Below are 25,164 nucleotides of genomic sequence, written 5' to 3'. Positions count from 1 at the left end.
ATAATATCCGTCTTTATTTTCATTTAGGTGTAAGAAATTTGAAGCCTTTCAGATTCCAAGCCATTTTTATGCGTCAGCAGCAAATAAAGCTCTATATCGTTCACTATCTATCTATATATATATATATATATATATATATATATATATATAAAATCTCAGACATCCATATGTTGTTCTCCTCAGAAATAGAGCCCAGTGGGAGCATATAAAGAGAGAACAAACTAGGGCCAAGTATCGAGCCTTGAGGCACACCACAAATAAGGGGTGCTGATCCAGAGAAACAGGCATGAATATTCATCAATATCAGTCATATAAAACTTTAAACACTTCAGGGCCTTCCCCTGGATCGTCAAACTAAAATGTATTCGGACACCTTCAACATTTCTAACATTATCACAGATTATTCGCTATATATTTAGATAATGTTAATAAAATATAAGAACTCAGAGTTATTAAATCAGTTGATATTTCACTGGTTTTGTGCTGGTGTTAGACTGTCTCACAAATGAATTATGTTGAATATCTGTCAGCTGTTAAATTTAACTACACAATTTGATAATACCAGTTTAGCTCCACCAAATACCAAGCAATGCTTAATTTTGGTGTAAAAAAGTCGCATCAGCAATTTAAAAAAAACAAAACACTTCAGCAAAACATGATCAGGTCAAAGTGTCGGAATCATTTTTGGTCCCAAATTTTTATAAAGTTAACTGGTAATGAAGAACTTTTGGGTATAATATTTCAGTTTACTTTATTTTCCTATTCTCACTTACATAAATGAACTATAGTGTCCTGCACCCACTAGTAAATATATATATATATATATATATATATATATATATATATATTTGGTGTCTAAATAATTTTTGGTTTGACTATATTGTGTCAAAAGCAGGAGTTAAATCCAATAAAATGAACACTGCAGAACTTCCGGCATCTACGGTCAATATAGCAAGTCATTAAAAACGTTCACGCGGACTATCACAGTCAAATGGTGTAAAACCAGACTGGTGAGTTTTGAAAATCTTACTTCATTCTTAGGAAATTGTGTAATAGATAAAAAATATCTGTTTAACATAAATGATGAAAGATGGGAAATCGGTCTGAAATTAGCCAGGAAATTAAGTTTTAATTATAAACTAAAGTACACGAGGCCCAAACACATACAGAGGACAGAACATGTGAACAACAGATGTGAAGAAAAGTGAGTCTTCTGCAAAATAACAGGCATTCTTCACACAATCTATGACATAATTTTTGGAACTTTTATTTTTAAAAGTGTAAAAAAGAACACTTTTGCAAACTATTCAAACCACAAAACGCAACATTTCGACTCAAATCACCGGCAGCCATTTTCCACGTGTCATTTGGCAACTTGAAACGAGAAACTAAATGAGAACTAAATGAAGTCGCAATCAGCCGTTCCAGCTGTTCTGAAGTACAGCATTAAGATTCAGTGACAAAAACAGCTTTCCCACACATTTCCTCCAAGGAATCCATTTCTATTACATAAGCTTATACTGGATAAAGATCTTTCAAAATCCCTTTGTATATTCATTTGTATGCGGTCAGGTATCAGGTCTTGGAACAAGTGGGAGGAAGGCATTATAAATCTCACCAGCCTCTCTTCAGAAGCACGACATGCTTTTAAACGCCTAGTTGACATTTACCAGACACTATTTCAAAGCTTAAACACTAAATAAGTTCATTGATCAGGTCTAAAAGTTTATGAATATAAAAATGCATAATTTGCAGAAGAGTTTTCTTCACATCTGTCGTTCACATTCTCTGTCCTCGGAAAGTTGTTCAGCACACAAACTCTGTGCCAGATGTGCCTCGGATGATGAATATTAATCTCATTCTGTGGCGGTTGGCAGAGGTTTCCGCTTGATCATAAAGTTGACATTTTACATCAAGTCAAGCCAACCTCTTTAAAATATCATTGCAATATCCCAAAAAGTGTGAGGGAGACTGAAAGACTGAGGTTTCTGAAAGTTCAAGTGGTTGTGATTAAATGCCAACGTGCAAATGTCAAAAATATCCTGAGATCTGAATGAACTCTAAAAGGAGGAAGCAGTTTCCTTGGTTCCCAAGCACCTTGAAATTTACATGATTTCAAGGATTTCAATCACTTTTACATGTCTGGAAATCTCAAATCACCAAATTTTCGGAAACCTTGAAAAACAGGAAATGTTAGGAACAGGGGTGGAATGAATCGCATGATCCGTACGGACGGCACGCATGTGATTCGCGGATTAACTGCAAAATTTAACCAGCATGGAGTGAAAGTTTATTACTTGGACGTGTTTAGTCTTGCCAAATGATTTTAAATGCGGAAGAAGAGGCAAAAATCGGGATGAGAGAGAGAGAGAGAGAGGCGTGTCTCAGATGGCGCTCACCAAATTGATTCCTCTTTCGGGTTTTCTTGCCCTTGAACGGACACATACACACAACATTACATCAAAATACCCGTCTCTGTAAGTGTTCTCTCAGATGTTTGTCAGTTTATTCGGTCTTAAAGTGACAGTAGCCTAATATTCCTGCTGTTTTCTGTGTCATTAATGTTAACTAAGCAACAAAATACAGCTTTAAAAAAAGATGAACCTATATTTAATTTCTACAGTGAACAGTGTTATTTTACATTTAGGCTTAATTTTTAATTAGTAGTTTTTAATTAGTAGCTAGTAGTTTTTGGTGTGGTATCGAAGAACTTCAAGTGAGCCTTAAGTAATAAATGAAAAGCAAAGTTACACCCCAACATAGGGGTGTGTGATATATATCGTCTGCGATAATATCGTGATTGTTGTTTTAACGATGTGCGATTTGACATTATCGAGTTTAGCCTATCCCTCACACACACCAAGAGAGTGTATGCATGTAGTCTTGTAGATTAGACTAGTGCGGGTGTGCATTTAACGTGCACGCTTTCACTGCGTGATGTAGTCTGCGATAAATATCACAAGAGTGCAGTTTTTCTCCAAATATCAGCATGATAACAAATGTGATCTTAATTTCATACAAGTTTAATAAACAAGAAGTTAATATTAAGTGACTTACATTTTAGACACAATATTCCCTGTTTTTGCTCTATTTCGCCAATGAAAATAGTTCAAAAAGCCATGAATGAATCGGTTGACTGAATGATTCAACTACTCACTCACTCGCTTCATTCCTGAATGAATCAGCCGTTTGAATGAATCGTTTGAATCTCAATGATTCCACCTACTATAGGCTGTGGGCCGGACCTCGAAATTGTGAATTTCACTGATCCCTGCCAAGGAACCAAGTCATTTGTTTACAGATGGCATGTAAAAATTCTTATAAGTAGTGTAAGCATTGTTTCCAACGTTGATGTGTGCACATTTGATGAAGATATCGATTTAAACTCTTACATTTTTAAACGGGCAAATTTGTAGGACTACTAAATCATAGCGTCAGAAAACGTAAACATATCACCCGTCTCCTTGACAACCTGTCACGTCTCCTACTAGTAGTAATTTGATGATTTATATTTATACAGGCGGTTTCAATTTTACATTTAAAGTATCTTTTCTTGTTTTAAATGTTTTTAAGTGTCAATATTGCAAAGATGAATTTTGTTGATACTGATTTAATTTGATTGGTAACAGCCTTATCGTGTCTTGTTTTTATAATTGAATATGATTACATTTATGAAATTCACACAAAAGATGATGCATGCGAATAATTAGGTTTAAAAATGGCTTTATGAAGGTAAAAATGCCAATATAATGTAAAGATCAAAAAATAATAATAATTTCTGTCACTGCTGTGAACTGACCACCACAGTGTATGAAGAATATCAAAATATGTAGGAGTCGGTTGTCCACGACGGTCCTAAACCTGCCAAAGTACCAACACAATAAACACACTCAGCAAAATATCGTCTAATAATCGTTATGGAGAAAATCCCGGAAAATATCGAGATATAATTTGTCAATATGTCCAACATGTATGTTTTGTTTTTTTGCTGATCCGAAAAATGATCCGATCCGTGGCTCAAAAACCGTAAATGATCCGAACCGTGAATTTTGTGATCCGTTGCACGAGTTGTTAGGAACTGCTGGGGTGAAATCGAGCCAAACAAAGCACTTAATGAATCAAAGCATGTGCACTTGAGTTGACAAGTCCTAGTCAACATGGTTAAGCGCATATTACCACCTTTGCCCTGTTGACCACTAAATTAACCATATTTAAACAACAAATAAGGGAGCTCATCAGAAAATACCTCTGAAACCGGTGAGGCGCGCTTGCCTTTTCTTGCCCGTTTTAGTTTAGCAAAACTGAGGAAAATCAATTTGGGAATTTAATTATAGCTTGTCTAAAAATTAAACTGGTTCCTAAGCTTTAACGACCTTCGACTGCTTTTCATTTCTCCCCAACGCCCCACCTCTCAGTGTCAGACGTGAATATTCATGCCCAACGGAAATATATACAAAAAAACAACCTTTTGATCTCTCTGAGGGGCCTTCACCGCACAACCTGCTGTAACTAGCATCTCATCTGCATAATTACTGTAAAAACAGAGCTGATGTTTGCCGAGTATGAAGGGAGGCGGCACTTTTCATGACACCGTCAAGTATTAGGCCTGTAATTATTTCGTTGATGAGGGAAGACGCTAATTACATTCCCTCTGAAGTTTGATATTAGATTAAGTTACTTCTTCCGAAGTGACGTCACCGACAAGCACGGGAGCCGTGTGTATTTAGGCCTGTTTGTTTACTAAAACGTGTGGGGGGAACAAATTAGCATCGCTAATGTAATATTCGCAGAACAAAAAAGAAACGACTGCACGCATACTGAGCACATCACCGTGAAACAATGGGGGTTTCGGAAACACACGCAGAGTCGTCCAATCCAAAACGTTCATTTGAAAACAAAGGAAATCAAGTTGGAACGAAACAGATGTTCAAAACAGGTAATCAAGGGCGTTCGTGTCTTCAAAACACTAATGAATCATTCAAAAGACTGATTCTCTGTAGGGCACGAGCAACCTGTCGAAGTCGTGATCTCCAGATTGAGAGTTAAACAACCGATGTAGTAAAACAACACAAGGGTCGCTGGCGTCAATTAACTTGACAAACTGAATGCAGGTTCTTTGACAAATCTTTTTATATCCGCACACACTGGTTTCAGCAGAACATGAGTTCATGGGACTTGATATCCTGCATAAAATCCCTTCCAAAGACCAGTTTAAACCGTAGTCATCTATGGTTTTAGAGGGTTTTTAGGGCCTTGTCAGCTGGTTTCTGTGGAAGACCAGCTAACCTCACTTAAAGTCTCCCTGTAGTCAATCATTTTATCCCTTAAAACTCATCTTTGATCACCAAAATGATATATTTTAAAAAAAAATCCTTGGAAAAAAAATTCTTCATGCCTTAAAATATCTTGAATGTAACTCGACACCCGTGCCTCATTTAGTATGTGCGGTTCTATGAATATGCAAATGAGCCCCGCCTCCACTCACTCACTCACTTAGAGATCCACTCGTTGACGATCACACTTTTATCTGATTGGTTACAAGGTAGTTTGTGACGTCAGAAACAACAGCGATTTCAAACCGTGTTTTTGAGACTGTCTTTGGTTCACTGCAGTTTTAAAGGGGTCATGAACTGGCTTTTAAAAAAAATATATATTGTTGTCTGAGGTCAACTTATGACGTTCGCTTGGTTTTTACATTCAAAAACATCAAAATGAATAAGTAATAGGCTATTTTCTACCCTAGTTTTGAGCCTAGCTCAAAAACGCTCGGTTTTTATGGGCGTCTCGCATTGAAGACTTGGAAGTAAACACCCACTGCTGTGAGTGGATAACAGTTTGCATAATAATGAGTTTCAACTCACTCGTCAGTGCACATGGGGGAAATTGTTTTGAAAACTTCCAATGTTGTAAAATGGCAACCGGAATGATTCGCCCATACATGTTCGACCCAGAGTCCGATCCCGAATCGCAGGAAAATGAACCAACAACACCTCAAATACAACGGATACTTCAGCCTGTGACAGCGTGGCAAGTTATTGTTAATTGTTTATGCTACTTCTAATGTAGGCTATCTTTAATGTTTTTATAGAAATTTTACTCACATAAGTGTGTTGCACCATTCCTGTCGGATCCAATATAGAAGGCACAGCACCGTTTTTCAATCTTAATCGGTCTGCAAATCCTGTCTCGACCTGTGTCTTGTTTACAAAACAGTCCTCGGCGAAATGAAGCGAACAAACGGACAATGTTTTACCCACATCAGCTGGAAACTCATTAAAAATAAATTTTAACCATGCATTCCTATTGGAATCCAGAGGAAGCTTATGCAGCGACTGTCTTCTTCCACAACCAGGCACTGCACAATATTTAGTAAACGGCATGTTTACTGCTCGGTAGCTCGATCCGGTTTGTCATCACGAGGTAGGCCTATGTTATTTAGCTATGCGTGTAATGCGCGAATCGGTGGGCGGGGCTAAACCGGCCGTGTTGAAGTAGGCGTTGATCTTCTTCTGCGGGGGTGGTGTTTTGTCCTCTTTGACGTCATAGTTCCCCAGTTTGAAAAACGAGTCGTTTGCTGAGCCTGGTGTCAATAAAAGCATTTATTGGACTAACAAGGACGTTTTCAGTTTGAACTTACAGGATATTCTTATAATATGGTGACCTCTTAGATGTCAAAAGCTCAAGGAAAATTTGATTTCTCAGTTCATCACCCCTTTAAGGAGAAAATACTCAGCAATGCTGTCGAATTATGAATTTACACATGTTTGTCTTAAAGCATATTAATAACACCACATAAACAACATTAAAAGCTGGATTTTCACCACAGGGAGACTTTAGGCCTGGTTCATACTAGAAATTGGGCATTGATTTTGCTGCCTGAGAACCACTAAGCCAATATATGTGAAGTCTTTGATCAATTAGTTTGACCTTTGCATCGAATATTACAACAAAGTTTAGTGTTGTGAAATTGGGCCTGCTGCGGCCTAATAAAGAATCAAAGGGAGCATAGCAAATAATGATAAGAGAAACCATTATTTAGCAACATTATATCCCTTTACAATGTTTCTCTTCAAATGTAAAGGGGTCATTCACAATGGGCTCTTAATAAAAATTGGCTGTCTATGCAAACAATTTCTGAAATATATGCACAAAAAAACTGCAAACAATGTATGAAATTTGTGTTACATGACAAGAAAAAATTTAGAAAAAGCGATGTCGTTCCCTTTTGCCAAAAAATGTAAACACCTTATTTGGATTTTGGACCCCTATCCGACAGAGTTTGTTGTTGCATTACATCTTCGTTATTTAGTATGTCGGGGGGGAAAGCCAGTAGCAGCAACTTACATTTTTTACTATGGATATTTTGGCGGCAGTTTGCCAGGATGTGGCGATTATGTTTTCTCTAGCACATGGATAGCTATTGTAACAATACAAAGCTGGTTAAAAATCGGCAAACTTATCTTTTAAAGTCTCCCCGTGGTGAAAATCCAGCTTTTAATGTTGTTTCTGTGTCTATGTGGTGTTTTTAATATGCTTTAAGACAAACCATGTGTAAATTCATAATTCGACAGCATTGCTGAGTATTTTCTCCTTAAAACTGCAGTGAACTAAAGACAGCCTCAAAAACACGGTTTGAAATCGCTGGTGTTTCCGACGTCACAAACTACCTTGTAACCAATCAGATCAACGTGTGATCGTCAACGAGTGGATCTCTGAGCTGAGTGAGTGAGTGGAGGCGGGGCTCATTTGCATATTCATAGAACCACGCATACTAAATGAGGCAAGGGTGTCGAGTTACATTCAAGATATTTTAAGGCACAAAGAAAGGAAAAAAACTTTTAAATGTGTCATTTTGTTGATCGAAGATGAGTTTTAAAGGGGGTTTTCGGATGCCCATTTTCCACAGGTTGGTATGATTCTTTAGGGTGTTCATGTAAATTTTGTAACATACTTTGGTTAAATTTACCTCCTCAAAAACAGCTCTGTTCACAGCAACCCGTTTCGGTGTATGTCTTTTTAAATGATAATGAGCAGCTGCTCTTTTGTCAGGTGTCTCGACACAAGACACTAAAGTGATGCCTTGGCGGACCGTATGCAAACGGCTGAGGGCGGGAATATGCTAATATGGGAAATATGCTAATACGGGAAATATTCTAATACGGGACAGTCCGTCAGCGGTCGTGGGCGGAGCATGAGCAATATGACATCATATTGCTCAGAAAATCCAAACAGCTTGATTATTGAGTGTGTTTAGGCTTTTTGAGGATAAAAAAAAAACTGAATGGATTTTTTTCATTGTATGGATTGTGGTTGTGTCCACACACTGCAAAAACACATTTAAATGCAAACACCATATAAAAGTGAATTTTGCATCCGATGACCCCTTTAAAGGATAAAATGACTGCCTAAGAGGGACTTTAATGAAAACAGTCAAATTGAATGGAAAAACGTGTGTTTAGTCCAGCAAACCTCTATACACTGCTGTCAGTCGTTCTGCCCGAGGACACACACGTCCAGTCCTGATGGTTTCTCATCGCCGCTCATGCATTGGATTCCCGTCTGCACCGCACCTTCAGATTGATTCTGCCAGCAGGGAAGCGTCTTGTAGGTGTAGGTGTCCTGATATGGTGATAAGACTCAACGTACAGAATGGTTACAGATGGGTGAAGGTCTATTAAAGCCCACTGCGATTATGTCCTGATTACGTCCTTTAATTCTGTCACCTTGAACAGTCGACAGTACAGCTTAGAAAGACTTATCAATCCAACTTCAGTCTGTAATTTAGTTTCTATTAAAAGGTTGTAATGAAGCGCGGTCGGATCCGATCACCAACCTACACGCCTGTAATTGAGTGTCCTTCTCGAACCACATCTGAGTTTATGCAGTGTGGCACTTTACGAAAGACTCGTGCAAGGCTTAAAATAATTAATGGGACTTTGCTAATGAACAGGACGGCTAGTCACGCGCCCATTTCCATTTTTTCCCCCTGCATTCAGTTGGAGATCCATTTCCCTCTCAAGCGCGCCATTCACGAAAACGCATTTGCATATTAAAACCGTTGACATACATACATAATTCAAATCGCAATTATCACATTCAGCAAAAGGCGTGGGAGAGCCGTCCTTCAAAAAACAATAGCTTTTAAAGGATTTATACGGCCGACTATGGAAGTGGACTATGGTCTGGCGGTTTGTGATAACACGTGTAAATTACACACTGTATGGAACAAATACCAATTAAAATGAATAACCAATTGACGTTATTTGTAGATTGCGAGAATTGTTTTGCATATTGTTTTACACATCACCGATAGGTAATTTATATCTTAGCATGTTACTGGGAGACAGAACTACAAATCAAAGTCTTAAGCTATGCAATTATGGGCTGATTATGGGATGCTAACGGGAATTTAACTATCGTAAGCCCCCCCCCCCCCCCCCCTTAGTTACTGTTGCTAACTTGTGCTAACTGTCTTACGATGAAAACCTCGTCCCAAGATGTTTTTGATCAATTCAAGGAGCATTCAAGTGGGACTTAAATATGCCATGGAGGGGATATATAAAAGATTTTAAAATAAATATGGTAGATATCAAGATTAATTTGGAAGTTCAGGTTTAGAGATCAAATAATAAGCAGGAAAAGCTTCGATCACAGATGAACAACATCCAGGATCAACACTCTTCATGTACCGCAGGGGAAGATTCAATGAATCTACATTTAACCAGTTTAATATGGAGAGGCACTGAAATGTAGACCTTCGTTCATGTGTTTGTGACCTACACTGCACATGATGTGAGAAATGTTAGCTATTCAGGTTTGTACGTTAGCATTTACTTTAAATGCAGACATTTTACTCTGTCTTGTTTGGGTTTTGGGAAATGTAATAAAATAAATTCCATTGCTCATCCTCTCAGGATTCCTGGAATCAGTGTTACACAGCGTTATACCAATTTTTGTAGCATACACACCATCAAAACGATGAGAGCTTCGGATCTTCCCATGTTTCTCTATGGCGCTGAAAGCTAAAGATGTCCGAATTCCCTGTGCAACTGATACTCGACTGCCATTGGCTGATCTGTGTTCGAGGGGAGGGGCTTACCGATAGGTCAGTTATTAGCAGGGTTTGAAATGAACTTTTTCACTCACCAACCCATTTGGCTACTAAATTGTTCTGTTACCGGCCATTCAGGACTTCAACTAGCCAAAAAATAAATAAAAAGGGGAAATAAACCACTACGTCACAGCTTTTATATATAGGCCTATATTTATATATATATATATAGTTATGTCATATTCTTATGTGTCAAATAAACTGTGACAGTTAATCTTAAGTAAATTTTTCTTATATATATATTTATATGATTTTTTCCCTATATATAATAAAATTTGGATTTCATAGCCTACACTCATTTCTTATTCAAACTAAATCTTGTCATCCAGCATCTCCTCTTTCATCCTTTTCACAAATTGATCTGTTTTAGGTGGACAGATCAATACAGGACAAAGAGCATCAGAAACATGTAGGATGTTGATAAATATCAATGTGTTTCTGTTAATCAAATGCTTTTTAATCTTCACTACTGCTTCTGCAAATGAACAAGCGCGCCGTTATTTGTTGTGTGGTGACTTGTGAGTTCAAGTGTGCCAGATATGAGCAGATTCTGACGCCAAATTGGCTCGTGATTTGACAGCGTTTCCCGCCACAGTTGATTTTTACCCGCATTTGGCGGCTGTTCATTTCAAACCCTGGTTATATGATAAATATGAGAAACTGAGAAACAACAGAAAAAGACAACAAAAAAATTAATTCCCCACTTGCCGACTTTTTGGACTTTCCTCCTTCCAGAACACGACAGCCAATCCTCAACATGCTTAAATGATTGACAGGCCGACACCGCCTCCACAATTTTTGATTGAGCCAAAAATAAAACGGCACTCAGAGTCTTTACAGAGCCGAGGCCTATCACGGAGACGAGTGTGATTTCTCAGGGCGACGTGTGATATCAGGTAATAGGGACAATTTAAGTGTCAAAAAAACGCCACAGATAAACAACCTTAGAGTGCAAAAAATGCGAGCTAACAAAGCAAGAAGAAGCAAATTCCTTCATTTTAGGAAGGTTTCAAAATAAGAGCTTCTGAAAAGAGCCGAGAGAAACGTGTCAAAACCCATCAGGGTCAATTGTGGACATGCGCCGGCCTCACGGGGCCTTCAGCGCCGGCTCTGTCGAGTCTTTCCATCGATTACCATTAGATCTCTGTGACAGCGAGAGAGAAGCAGCTCTTAAAAACACATCTACCTCTGCCTGCGACAGTTCATTTTAATCCAAACAATTCGACTTTATCCAGACGCTAGATCAAAGGCATGGATCCAATATCCGGCGTGCAATAATTCTGGCAAACATTATGTTCAAAGGCAAGAGAGATTTGAGGCGGATAATCAGGAGAAATGACTCTGAGAAAGAGCTACTCGTGTGAAAAGCATCCCAACATTTTACCAGCATGCGACGATTCGTAAGATTTTCAATATGCCGGAAAGCGCAGGAACTATAGTTGTCCAGAGAGGATGGAGATCGGACTCAGGGATATTATTATTATTATATTATTATTATTAGGTGTGGAGGTCCTGTCAAGCGTCACTCGGTATATACAGGGTTATTTTTATTGTGACTTTAGTGAACAGGTTTTTCCCCCCAACCAAACTTGTATGACGTTCATAAGAAGATATTTTGTAGAACGTTGGGATTTTTGGACGCCATTGACTTTCATTGTATGGACGAAATAAACACAAACACATTTTTCAAGATAAATTGCTTGGGATGTTCCTATTTTGAGCTGATTTTGATAAAAGCATATAAACGTCGCTCCAAACCTGTATGACTTTCTTCTGCTGAACACAAAAGAAGATATTTAATAAAACGCGCGAACTGAACGACTTTCATTGTATGGACGACATAAACACTTCCAATGAATATCCAATGATATTCCTTCGTGATATATAGGAGTGTGTGATATATATCGTCTAAAATAATATCGTGATTGTTGTTTGACTGAAATTATCGAGAATGTCCCTTGCTTTACAAAAACACACCTAGAGATTTTTTCTCTATTGAAATGCATTTATAATGCACTGAATATTCAAGATAAGGGGCAAAAATATCTCTGTATCTCGAAGAATGCCGACTAACATTTTAGAAACAATTGTCTGTTTTTGCTCCATTTCGCCAAAGAAAATAGTTCCAAACAAAACCAGAGTTTTTCATTACTGAATGAACGAATCAATTGAATGAATGATTCAATGAATCACTCATTAATACAGCCAAATGCTTCGTTCCCGAATTAATTCGTTTGGTTGAAATGACTCGCTTGTAAGGCCGTCTTACTCGATCCAATGGCGGTATTCGAATTAGCGGTGAAGGACTTTGCGTGTTACTGTCTTTTCTCGTGGCAAAGTATTTTTGGTTAAATGCAATACATTTTATCTTATGTATTAACTCGTTTCATCTGACTCCATAAAATGAAAAGATTTTTCAATGATATCTGTGCATCATTAAATGTGAGCGAATGTTTTACTATTCTTTTAAGCTCTTGAATGCAAATAATGTCAAAGTCAATTAGAATAATCAAATGTCACAATTTAATATGTCAGGTAAATGTATCATTACAATTTCATAATCAATTCAAGGATAATCAATGCAAAACATCAAATGCTCTAGAACAAAGAGGAAACAGTTTACCCGACAAGAAATGCGTGAGAGTCTCGCAACTCTCAGCCTCACGGGCCGATCACAGATATAGAAAAGGCCCTGAGCTCTCGCTGCGTTTCATTATATACCCAGACCTCATTTCAAATCTAAACATCATTCACAGTGGAATTTTACCTGTAAGTCACCATTTGCTAGCAGTGGAAAATTAGCATTCAGTTAAATGGTCGAAGGTGTTAACTCAAAGACACACCCTCCAGTATTGGAGGGTGTGGAAGATATTTCTAAACTTCCTAAGAACTTTATTACCTTTTGGGTTTACTTCTTTGGGAATGAGACATTTGTACCAGTCGTACCGAGACATTTCAAATAATACCAAACATGTATAAAACTCGATGATAATCATTCACATTAAACCATTTAGATTCTTGTGTGAGTTTGGGAGATCTCTGCCAGGATGAAGAATGGGGGAGAGAAATGTAGATTAGGATGAGGGAGGTGAGACCTTCGTCTCAATAGTGCATGAGGGGGAGTTCAAATGTTAACTTCCTTTGTTTTCTCAGAGTGGCCCTCTCTTAAAGTCCTTCAAGTTTTTCCAGTCTTACACGCTCATAAATGGTGACTTCCTACTGGTGAGTTTAATTTCACATTTAAAGTATATTTCTTTTCTTTTTCTTTTTTTCATTTCAAAATATCAATACTGTACGTTTTATGTATAAAACATCGAAACATTATTGACGCATTTGCAACTGCATGTTGAATGCATTCATGTCCCTCTGATCTGAATTAAACCGTCTGTGTAAATACATTTAAATGCACTGCAGATGCAAATTCTGCGTTTCCTCTTCATTCAATTCAATTCACATGTACTTGTACAGCGCTTTTCACAATGCACATCGTTTCAAAGCAGCTTTACAGGAAATGCACAAGTCCATATTGCAATTTACAGAGATCTGTTATCAGAGGAGACTGTCTAAGTTATGTATTTCAGAAATGTACATTTACAAATCACAGTTAGCTAAAAATGTATTCATTTAAACAATGTAATAATTTAAGACAGAAATAATGAGCTCAACTCAACATGAGTTTTGTTGATACTGATTTCATTTGATTGGTTTTTGAGCTGCTTTTGATAAAAAGCATCAAAACGTCACTCCAAAACCAGTATAACGTTACAAAAGAAGATATTTTGCAGAACGTTGCAAACCGAACGACTTTGGATCCCATTGACTTTCACTGTATGGATGAAATAAACATTCTTCAAAAATATCTTCCTCTGTGATATACATGATAAATGGTCCGATTCGGAAGCCACTCTCGATAAAAGCGCCAGCTAAACGAATAATAATAAATGTGTGAATCTTTTTTTCCTCAGACCTCCACAATCTCTGGACTCCGCCAGCATTTACAGCGCGATTATGCAATCGTTTTTACAACTTCCAGGTTATTGAGTTGCTTCTTCCAGCTTTGAACAATCAAAAGAGGCAGCTTTTCACGAGCTGAAGGGTCTATTGCCTGGAGGTTAATGACAGGCCGTGTCCCTGATTTCGATTGTGCCTGTATTCCCGCGGAGAGCGCAGTGTGCCTGCTATTCTTTTCAAAGGGCGGATGAAACCACAGACCTGAGCGTTTGCTTGATTCCTCGATGTCGACGAGGTACACAAATGGTCATGTGTAATTTGGTCTGCCGGGGGAACGCTGTGTTCCTTAAAGCCGGAGCGAATAAAGGACAGCGTGAAACTCTCATTCCACCACTTTATACACAAATGATCATGTTTCCAGGACGAAAGGTTTCTCAAAACAAAAAGCCAAGGAAACACGACAAAATCCAAGTGAGGCTTTAAAGGGGTGGTTGATTGCGATTTCACTTTTTTCATTTTAAATAGTGTGTAATGTTGCTGTTGGTGCATGAACATTATCTGCAAAGTTGCTGCGCTGAAAGTTCAACGTAAGCAGAGATATCGTCTTTTAAAAATCAGGAAGTTTAATGCCTACAAAAACGACTCGAATGGGACTACAGCGAGATACTCCTGGGTTTTATACGTAACTAACCCATAACCAACCCTCCCTCCGGAATATGCAAAAAAGGGGGCGTGGCCATATTTCTGCGGCTTTATCGAAGAGGAAGAGTTATAGTGGAGAGCAGTCGCCATGCCGTCGAAAGTGTGTTATTTTCACCCAGCTGTCAGGTCTTCTGTGTTCTGGCTTCCAACGGACGCTGTAGTTCGTCAACAATGGCTAAAATTTCTGTTTGATTATGTTCCTGAAAATTACAATCGTAATTTAGCTCTCTGTGCTGCGCATTTTACAGAAGACAGCTTCCAGAATCTCCACGAATTCAATGCCGGATTCAACAAGAAACTGTTACTAAAGCATGAAGCAGTTCCAACTTTAAAGGGTTAGTTCACCCAAAAATGAAAATGAAGTCATTAATTACTCACCCCCATGCTGTACCAACCCCGTAAGACCTTCGTTCATCTTCGGAACACAAATGAAGATATTTTTGATTAAATCTGAGAGGTGGATCACTGCTACATAGGCTGCCAGAGGGAATGAAACTTGACGGCCCAGAAAGTCATTAAAGAACATGTTTAAATATTCCATGTGACTACAGTGGCTCAACTATAAGTTTATCAAGCGACGAGAATACTTTTTTTCCGAAAAAAACCCCATAAATAACGACTTTATTCGACTATTCCTTTTCTTCCTCGTGGGCCTGAGACGAGAGTTCAAGAGATTTCCACGACGCATGCGCGATAAAATGTATCATGATGATTTTGGATAAAATGTATCATGATGAACAAAGTTGAAAGAACAGCATTTATATGAAATAGATTTTTTTTAACAGTGTAAAACCCTTGACTGTCACTTTCGATTGATTTAATGCATCGATCCTTGTTGAATAAAAATATTAATTTCATTAAACAAATCTTACTGACGTCAACATGTTGAACCGTTATGTAAACTTTTAATTTGTTTATTGCGAAATAACTCCCGATTGTTTCTCTTTCATCTAAGCAAGGCTTCGTTTCCCAAACGCACTGTGACAGAAGCACCAGCATCGAACGCTCTCTGGGATTGATTAGTTTCGTCTTGTATCCAGATGACTAGGAGAAATAGTTCTACCCTACACAATTATTCGCTAACATTCGCTTATTTTTAAACTTAGAAGCTTTTTTCACACACACATTTGGATCGATATTTTTATGTGAGGATCGATCCTTTTCGATACCACGTCAGTATCGATAGTATCGATACTTCAGGATCGATCCGCCCACCCTACTGTCGGGATAAGAGACTGAACGATTAGCTTTCTAGCCAATGCACTCGCAGCAAAGTGCGTACTTACAACCTGTGTTTTTAAATCAACGAGACATGCAAGAACCAATGGCAAGATGCATTGACATACCACATTAAAAAGTAAGAGCGTAGAGGAAGATTAACGAATAAAGACTAGCGTAACTAATACTATACACACACTACCAGGCAAAAGCTTCGGATCTGTACGATTTTAATGTTTTTAAAAGAAGTCTGTTCGGCTCATCAAGCCGAACAATCATTTATTTGATTAAAAATACAGTAAAACAATTTTTTTTTATTTTTTATATTATGACAATTTAAAATACATTGAATTTCTAGCATCATTACTCCAGTTTTTCATCAAAGTATCCTGAAATAAAAATGTAAAAAACTGTTTTCAACATTGATAATAATCATAAATGTTTCGTGAGCATCAAATCATCATATAATACTGATTTCTGAAGGATCATGTGACACTGAAGACTGGAGTAATGATGCTGAAAATTCAGCTTTAATCACAGGAATAAATTACACTTTACTATATATTCACATAGAAAACAGCTGTTTTACATTCTAATAATATTTCACAATATTACTGTTTTTTTTTGTATTTTTAATCAAATAAATGCAGCCTTGCTGAGCCGAAGAGACTTCTTTTAAAAGCATTAAAATCCAAAGCTTTGGACTGGTAGTGTTTATTCCTGACTTTACGTCCTGATTTATAACCCAAGACATAGACCTATTTGTACAGACTTTAGATATGCATCAATTTTGCATAATAAAGATTATGAACATCCTCATAAAATATTTCAGATGAGACAAATGGTGTGTCCATTTACTGCCCCCTAGTGTAACACAACACATGATCACACACATGAAACACTCCATCTGACTCCTTCAACTCACAATCGTGTAGATAAATGATGTATATAAACCAGCTAGCTAGGTAAAAAAATGCTTTATGTGTCAAACATCAATCCCACACTTCAGAAAAGACACTTTTGGATGCTGAATGATCATTATTAAAAATACAATAAACAACAAATTAACGTTATTTGTCCAGGCACATTATTATCACGGCATTGAGGTCTTACTATACTCTGGAAAAGCAGTTTCTACAACCAAAAAGTTTATGTTAAAATGTAATGTTAACACTTTAGTTTTAGGTTTATTTCTCACTATTAACTAGTTGCTTATAATCATGCATATTACTGGGATATTGGCTGTTTATTAGTACTTATTAGCACATATTAATGTCTTCTTCTGCATGATCATATTCTAGATCCTTTAATACGTAAACTTAACAACTATCTTACTAACTATTAATAAGCAATAATTAGGAGTTTATTGAGTCAAAACTCATAGTTAATAGTGAGAATTGGATTTAATAGAATATAATTTATGAAATACATTAAATACAATTTAATAAATACATTTTTTGTGTAAAAGTTAGGGGGTAAGTCATTAATACTTTTATTAATCAGGGATTAGACATTTATAATTTTACAAAAGGTTTCGATTTCAAATAAATGCTGTGATTTTTAACTCTCTTTGCATCAAAGAATCCTGAAAACAATCATATGAAGCAGCACGACCGTTTTCAGCATCAATATTAATCATAAATGTTTCTTGAGCATCAAATCATCATATTATCCTGATTTCTGAAGGATCATGTGACACTGAAGACTGGAGTAATGATGCTGAAAATTCAGCTTTGATCACAGGAATAAATTACACTTTACTATATATTCACATAGAAAACAGTTATTTTACATTTTAATAATATTTCACAATTTGTACTGTATTTTTGATCAAATAAATGGTAAGCAAAAGAGAAACAATCTTACAAACCCAAACTTTTGAATGGTAATATATATATATATACACTGCCGTTCAAAAGTTTAGGCGGGACGTTTTTTAATGCTTTTAAAAGAGTCTCTTCTGCTCACCAAGGCTGCATTTATTTGATTAAAAATACAAAACAAACAGTACAAATTGTGAAATACTATTACAATTTAAAAAAGCTGAATTTTCAGCATCATTACTCCAGTCTTCAGTGTCACATGATCTTTCAGAAATCACTATAATATGATGATTTGATGCTATATATAAGGTAGTATATATATATATATATATATATATAGTTCATATCTAGACAGATTCTCCAATCTTACCTGCACTTTGTGATTTTTCTGCGAGGAATTCCCTGATTTTCTCCACCCAGAGGAACAGAATATTCTCCCCAGTATTCTCCCTAAACAAGACAATCACATTTCATATTTCATATCCACACAGATCCACAGATCTGGTAGTGAAAGGACACACACTCACACATACAGCTCCTCTAAACTGTTGGACAGATTCCTTCTGTCGGGTCCCCGGAGCCAAGCCGCGCTGTCGGGAGAAATACACACCAGTAACTGGATATCTACTGCACATTTCTTTAATATCTGCACTGAAGGGAATATACATACTTGATCTGATATATTGGAGGCGCTGAGCTCGGATAATCTGGAGGAAGTATGATCTTCAAACAAACATTAACATACATTTAATATTTGTGCTGGGCAATGATTAATCGCGTCCAAAATATAAGTTTGTGTTTACGTAATATATGTGCGTGTACTGTGTATGATTATTTTGTATATAAATACACACACACACATGCATGTATATATATTTAGAAATATTTGCATGTATATATATATATTTATATTATATATAAATATTTTATATATAAATAACACATTTTTTTAAATGTATACATGCATGTGTGTGTATTTATATATGCAAGATAATTATACACAGTACACACACATATATATATTATGTAAACACAAACTTTTATTTTGGATGCGATTAATCGGTGCACAGCCGTATTTAATATTCATGAACTGGTTTTGCATATTCATGAGTTCGATCTATGTTTCGTATACCTGTAAACAGACCGTCCATGTGGGCTTCTGGGTGACATCTGATATTCTGATGCAGAAAACTCGTGAAGCTTCATCAATCACACACCATTCTTCACCATAGATGGAGGAAAGAGCCTCAATCTCCTCTATCTGCGTCATAAACATCAGCTCAGCTCATCACATCATCATAACTGACAGATGAACACGAGTCATATATACCTGAGACTGCAGGTCAGCGACATTATTCTCTTCTGATGAGTCCATCGAATTAAAAAAAATAAAATCAACACATGACTGCTGAGGAAAAGTTCCTGTTGCGCACAGATTTCACTGTTAAAGTCGGACTTGTTAATATGTATACGTCTTATTAATAGGCTATGTATATTAATATAATGTAACGATCGACGGAGACAGTGAGAAGTACATTTATATATTCAAAGTGACAGATAAAACGCACGTGGTCTTGAAGTAGGAAAGTTTCAAAACAACACACGCACAGTGCTTCCGGGTTAGAGCATAGAGGTCACGTGGGCATCTGATCATTATTGTATCATTGTATCAATTATTGTATCAATGTGTTATTGTACATATGTATTTACGTATTTCGATGTGAAACATACTGAATAAAATGTTCATATTATAATGAATAAATATTACGTTGATGGTGTATTCAAGTTATTAATATTAATATTTTTTATTTTAATTACTTTTATTTTAAATGTTTTAATTACTGATATTAATGTCATTTAAATGTATATATTAAATATAATATGTTACTGCTATATTAAATTATCGATGTATTCTAAAAAATAAAGAATTTAATAAAATATTATACATACTTTTGATATTGTATTTGATTATTAATATGATATAATAAAATGTCAATATTATATGGAATGCGTATTACATTAATAATATTTATTTTGATCATGTATTTGAATTATTTGTTACAAATATTTTTTTATTTTATTTTATTTTTACTTTTTTTATCTATTCATATCAATGTAGATTAAATTAATATATTAAATATAATATTTTACTGCTACATTAAATTATTGAAGTTCTAAAAAAAATATGATTATTAATATTATATACGTTTGATACATGCTTGTGTTTGATTATTAATATAATAGAATACAGAGTCCATGTTATTTGCAATAAATATTATATCAATAATATTTCTTTAAAAGTTCTTATATTACTAATATACATTTTTTATCACCATTCCGTTATTATATATCGGATAGTATTATATTGCTTCTAAATCATTAAAATGTAAATAAATAAATAAATCATTTTATTATTAATTGTATAGGATACAGTAGTATAATATTTTTTATTGGATGTTATTATAATTAATTATATTAATGTTTTTTATTGTTATCTCTATCTGTTAGTCTGTTTTCTCTAGAATTAGATGGAGTAAGAAAAGAAAAACATCTAGATGGAGTGACGTCGTAAGAGCACTAATGAGCCAAGCCCCATCGCCAACCAATCAAACCACGGCATTCAAAAACGTCCCCTGTCAGCCAGTAGCAGAGAACAGCCTCATTAATTATTCATGACATACCAATGTTGTTCCACCTCACGCGGGCTGGCGGAGGAGAAAAACATACTGGAAACGAGTGAAGATCATCACCATGGCGACAGCGATTTATCTCGAACATTATCTCGATAGTGAGTATAATTCATATCCGCACAAATACAGCGGATTTAATGTTTTTCTTACGCGGGATGAAAGTGTTTAAGAGGTCCAGTTTGAGGATGTTTTGATGGCTAATGTCAGATTAGCATTAGCAAGCTTTAGCTAGTAAGCCAACAGGTTGATTAGCTTATTTTCTACTGTACAACAGTACGTAAATCTTCGTGAATCTTTTATTTTGTTGTTTAAGTGGTTTTTACATACATCTATTGTGAAACCAAAGCAAGTTGTAAATGCATTAAAGAAAGTAGTTAGCAAGCATGCTAACAACATGCTAAGTCAACAAAGTCATGTTATGTGAGATTTTAAATGTGTATATGTATTTTCACTCAGGTATCTGTCTAGATAAATAGAAGATAGTGGCCTAGAATGTTCCTCTTGAGTGTAAACAGTACTTTTTTAAATTTAAATTGAGATATTTCTTATGCCCCTAGGCATTGAAAACCTGCCCTGTGAGCTCCAGAGAAACTTCACACTTATGCGGGAACTGGACAACAGAGCGGAGGGTGAGATGACATCTTAAATCATACTGTGCCGTCTATCTAGGGAGCATCTTTGGGTATTATATGGCGTTCAGTATCGTGACCCAGTCCCGGAGAAGTGGCATGTAAATGGATGAAATTGATGGATGTGTTTTTTTTGCAGAAAAGAAATGCGAAATCGACAAGCTCGCAGAAGAATACATCACTAATGTCCTAAATCTGGCCCCCGATCAGAGAGTGGAGCACCTGCAAAAGATTCAGAACGGATTCAGCAAATGCAAAGAATACAGCGACGACAAAGTGCAGCTCGCCATGCAGACGTACGAGATGGTCAGTGCCGGCGCTCCCAGACCGGGTGGAAACCTGGGAATATCAGGGAATTTCAAATGTGTGATTTACATGGAAATTTCTATTCTCAGTTTGTCAGAAAACAGAGTTTTTTCTTTTTTTATAACAAATATAATTTTCTGTTTTTTAATTTAATTATTGAGTAGCTTTCGCAATCTACAAACGTAATTTGATTTAAAAGTTTGAATTTATTCATCCATTTAAATGTGTGTGAACCTCAAAACTTTATTTTAATGCGTCTGTATTTATCTTTTTGTGTTATATTAACACTCTGGTGCTCTTCACGTGTTGGTCAAAAATAGTACATTCTTTTTTTTTATGTACTTTAATTTCGTTAAAATTATTTAGTAAATTAACAGAAATGTTTTTTATAATTTTAGTTAACAATAATAACCTTGTCCAGTCAATCACTGCGTGTTATTTTAAAAATGTAAATTTATTTTTTTAAGTATTATTATTTTTTTAACATGAATGTTTTTGGTATTCTTATTAAAAATAACCCAGAGCTTCTTCTCACTAGGTGGACAAACACATCCGAAGGCTGGATGCGGACCTCGCTCGCTTCGAGAACGAGCTGAAGGAGAAGTTGGACGTCAGCGGCTACGAAAGTCCAGATAACAGAACGCCCAAGAGTAAGACCCAACGTGCCTCGTTTTGGCCAAATACAACTTATGCCATACTGCACATGATCAAATAAATATGAACTGTTGTCCTCTGTAGAGGTGAGTGGCAGAGGAAGCCTGAAGGAGAAACGACGACCGAAAGGAAGAGGACGGAAATCTTCAGACGACGACTCGCCGCGGAAAAAGAAAATGAAAAACGGGTAAGAGTCAACTTTAGGAAATACTTCACCCAAACCTGTCAATCATATGAGTAAGAAGCAGCGTTAGCTTTGTTTCCTTCCACCTATTTTTATGCAAATTTTGGAATACCTCATAAAACAACGCAGGATTAAAATCCAAGATGCACATAAATTCTAAAAATGCGCATGAAAAAACGAATGCGCTAAATTGGAAACACTGAATAAATCCCAAGATTCACAACATAAGCCTCACAGAGGCTGTGATTGGATAACTGGAGTAACCAGCGGACCAATCACATCGCAGCATCTCAAATGTTGGTTTAGTGGCTCTGAAACGCATGAGTCAAAGTCTTTCATCAGAATGATTTGGTTTAATTGAACACATGCGATGGAAACGCTGATTTTAATGCAATTTTCCACATACTTTTTGATGGACACGTTACTATTTCCACTTTTTTTTCCGCAGCCCTGAGTTCTCTGAATCCGTCTTACCAGTTCACCCATCAGACGTCTTAGACATGCCTGTGGATCCCAACGAACCCACGTACTGCCTGTGTCACCAAGTGTCATATGGAGAAATGATCGGATGCGACAACATGGATGTACGAGCGCATGTCATTCACTTTAAACTGTTTTTATAGCCTTTCCTCATGTATTTCTTTAACAAACACACAAAAACGCTTTTCTTAACAGTGTCCCATCGAGTGGTTTCACTTCGCCTGTGTTGATCTGACAACAAAACCCAAAGGGAAATGGTACGTCGATCTGTTTAGAGTTACTCAATGAGGATTCGTCGATATCTTTGTTTTTGAAGATCAACAAACAGCTTTTCTTTCTTTCTTTCTTCCAGGTTCTGTCCACGATGCATCCAGGATCGAAAGAAAAAATGAGATGTTGAGATTACATTTCTATATGAATATACATATGCATATATATGTATTTTGTCGAAGTGGTAAAATAGGATAATATATACTCCTTTATATGGCCATGCTGAAATATATGAGGGTCACGAGAAAACAAAGTTTTTATTTTTCAAAGTACTTGAAATGTTTCCATTTGTTTTAGTTTCATTCTGTGTTGTCAAATCGTCTTTTTAGGCAATTTCGGATGTATTATATGATATAGGCTATATATATATTTTCCTCTCTTTACTTACTGATTATTTTTATGAAGCTTCAAGCATCCAAACTATCACTCTTGTGCTTTGCTCATGAAATGTTTTTAGCGCAGCAACAAGTCGTTCGGCGCAATTTCACTTTTAAGACGCTGAATTCGGCAGCCAACGTACAATTGTATTTCTTGCTCTTCCACTTAAAGTCCAATAAGACTACTTTTCCTGCAACTACCGATTTGCTTTAAAACTCTCTCTGTTGTTAGAGAGAAGCGAAACTTTGAAGTGCAAATAAAGTGTTTAATTATGGAAGCTTGTTTCCGCCATGGAATAAAACAATTTATAAGATAATTGCGAGATATAATGTCATAATTGCGTTGTGTATAAACTCGTAATTTGCCAGAAAAAGTCAGAATTACGAGTTATAAAGGCAGAATTGCGCGATATAAACTCGCAATTCTGACGTTTTTTCGTGCAATTCTGACTTAGTTGCTATTTTGAGTTTAAATCTCGCAATTCTGAGAAAATAAGTAAAACTTGCAATTACCGGTACAAGAAAGTCAGAATAACAATGTCAGAATTGCACAATATAAACTCATAATTGCAAGAAAAAAAGGCAGAATTGCGAGATATTAACTTTTTTTGCACGATTAGGAACAATTTAAAAATGGAAGCATGTCTAAAAAGGTAAATGCGACTTTTTATTCCACAATTCTGACTTTTTTTCTCGCAAGTGCGTGATATAAACTCGCAATTGCATTTTATATAGTCAGAATTGTGGGATAAAATTTGCAATTAACTTTTACATTTTTTTTTTAATTCTGTTGTGGAGAAAAGCTTCGATATTAAATCGTTCCTAATCGTGCAATTGCAGATAATAACCCATAGTATCCTGAGGTATAACTGCCGTCATTTGAGGCTTTTCCGCTCGAGTTGGACAATCAAGTTCCGCTTCATTCTTCCCTTTATTTCCGAGAATCTTTTGCCGAACTCAAAGCGATTAACTACTGCGTTTCAAAGCGATAGTACACGTGCGACGTCTTGTTGTTGATTGTTTTAAACGCGTGATTTTGGCAGTATCTGCCGTCTTTTCCCCAGCCGCTTCGATGCACTTTTTAATCGACGGGACTCGGCATTTGTGGCTCGTCGCTTCCCGATTCGAAGCCGTTTTTAATCCGCAAACAAAATGTCGAGAAGGATCTACCAAAGTGAGATTAAGCGGTGTTAAACGCTGCTCGTGTTATTTTACGATTCTATATGTGATCCAAATATAAAACATGAAATATTACTTCTATCATATTGACGTGAGACTACCTTATTGAACACACGTACCTGTACGTCTTTATCGTGTCATCAGTAGTGGGTGGAGAATCCACAGGGTTGAAAGTGTGACAATCAAGTAGCGTTTTATTTTTTCATGTTTAACTATCCCTGGATATATGTTCCGTACAGCTTTTCGTAAAAACAAATAAATATTTACCATTAAAAGTCGTCTTGTTGTTTGAAATGTATGTCAAGTATTGTGATGTTTTAGTATGATTATCAGTATTTGGGAAAGTTACTTTAAAAAAGTAATGCATTACAATATTGCGTTACTCCCTTAAAAAGTAACTAATTGTGTTACTTAGTTACTTTTTAGAAAAGTAATGCGTTACGTTACTTTTTTTCACCTGGGCTGGGCTTGTTTTTTTTTTATGACAAAAAAGTTATATTTTTGGGCAAATGTAAAGACCCTTTCATACCAAAAGTGAAATAATAATCCTTAAATGCAGATTCACGTGTGTACAGTAGAGAAAAAGCTCA

General features: G+C 36.3%; 2 protein-coding genes across 7 annotated transcripts in view; one reads left to right on the top strand and one right to left on the bottom strand.

Annotated features, from left to right (window-relative positions):
- Positions 1-19,434, bottom strand: part of impact (impact RWD domain protein) — a 49,012-nt gene extending 29,578 nt beyond the window's left edge. For 3 of the 6 annotated variants that reach the window (XM_077225849.1, XM_077225850.1, XM_077225852.1), the window contains exons 1-5: positions 19,136-19,434; positions 18,938-19,066; positions 18,476-18,528; positions 18,333-18,395; positions 18,176-18,255 (exon numbers count right to left, since the gene is read on the bottom strand). In XM_077225849.1, the coding sequence (XP_077081964.1) occupies positions 18,176-18,255; positions 18,333-18,395; positions 18,476-18,528; positions 18,938-19,066; positions 19,136-19,180 (370 nt within the window). In that variant the 5' untranslated portion in view covers positions 19,181-19,434. Of the gene's footprint in view, positions 1-18,175; positions 18,256-18,332; positions 18,396-18,475; positions 18,529-18,937; positions 19,067-19,135 lie in introns of those variants that run through there. The other 3 variants (XM_077225851.1, XM_077225853.1, XM_077225854.1) reach the window with 3 other exon arrangements.
- ing5a (inhibitor of growth family, member 5a) lies at positions 18,920-24,849 on the top strand. Its single transcript, XM_077225855.1, has 9 exons — positions 18,920-19,147; positions 20,314-20,593; positions 21,053-21,124; positions 21,264-21,430; positions 21,969-22,080; positions 22,169-22,271; positions 22,717-22,852; positions 22,944-23,005; positions 23,101-24,849. Exons 2-9 carry the CDS (start codon positions 20,557-20,559, stop codon positions 23,138-23,140), a joined length of 729 nt encoding a protein of 242 aa, XP_077081970.1. The 5' UTR covers positions 18,920-19,147; positions 20,314-20,556; the 3' UTR covers positions 23,141-24,849.
- The last annotated feature ends 315 nt before the right edge of the window (positions 24,850-25,164 follow it).

Source organism: Siphateles boraxobius, unplaced genomic scaffold (assembly GCF_051911475.1).
Source record: "Siphateles boraxobius isolate OS27281-9 unplaced genomic scaffold, OSU_SipBor_1 13, whole genome shotgun sequence".
NCBI lineage: Eukaryota > Metazoa > Chordata > Actinopteri > Cypriniformes > Leuciscidae > Siphateles > Siphateles boraxobius.
Note: the sequence above shows the minus strand (reverse complement) of the source record. Positions and strands in the feature narration are given on the sequence as shown.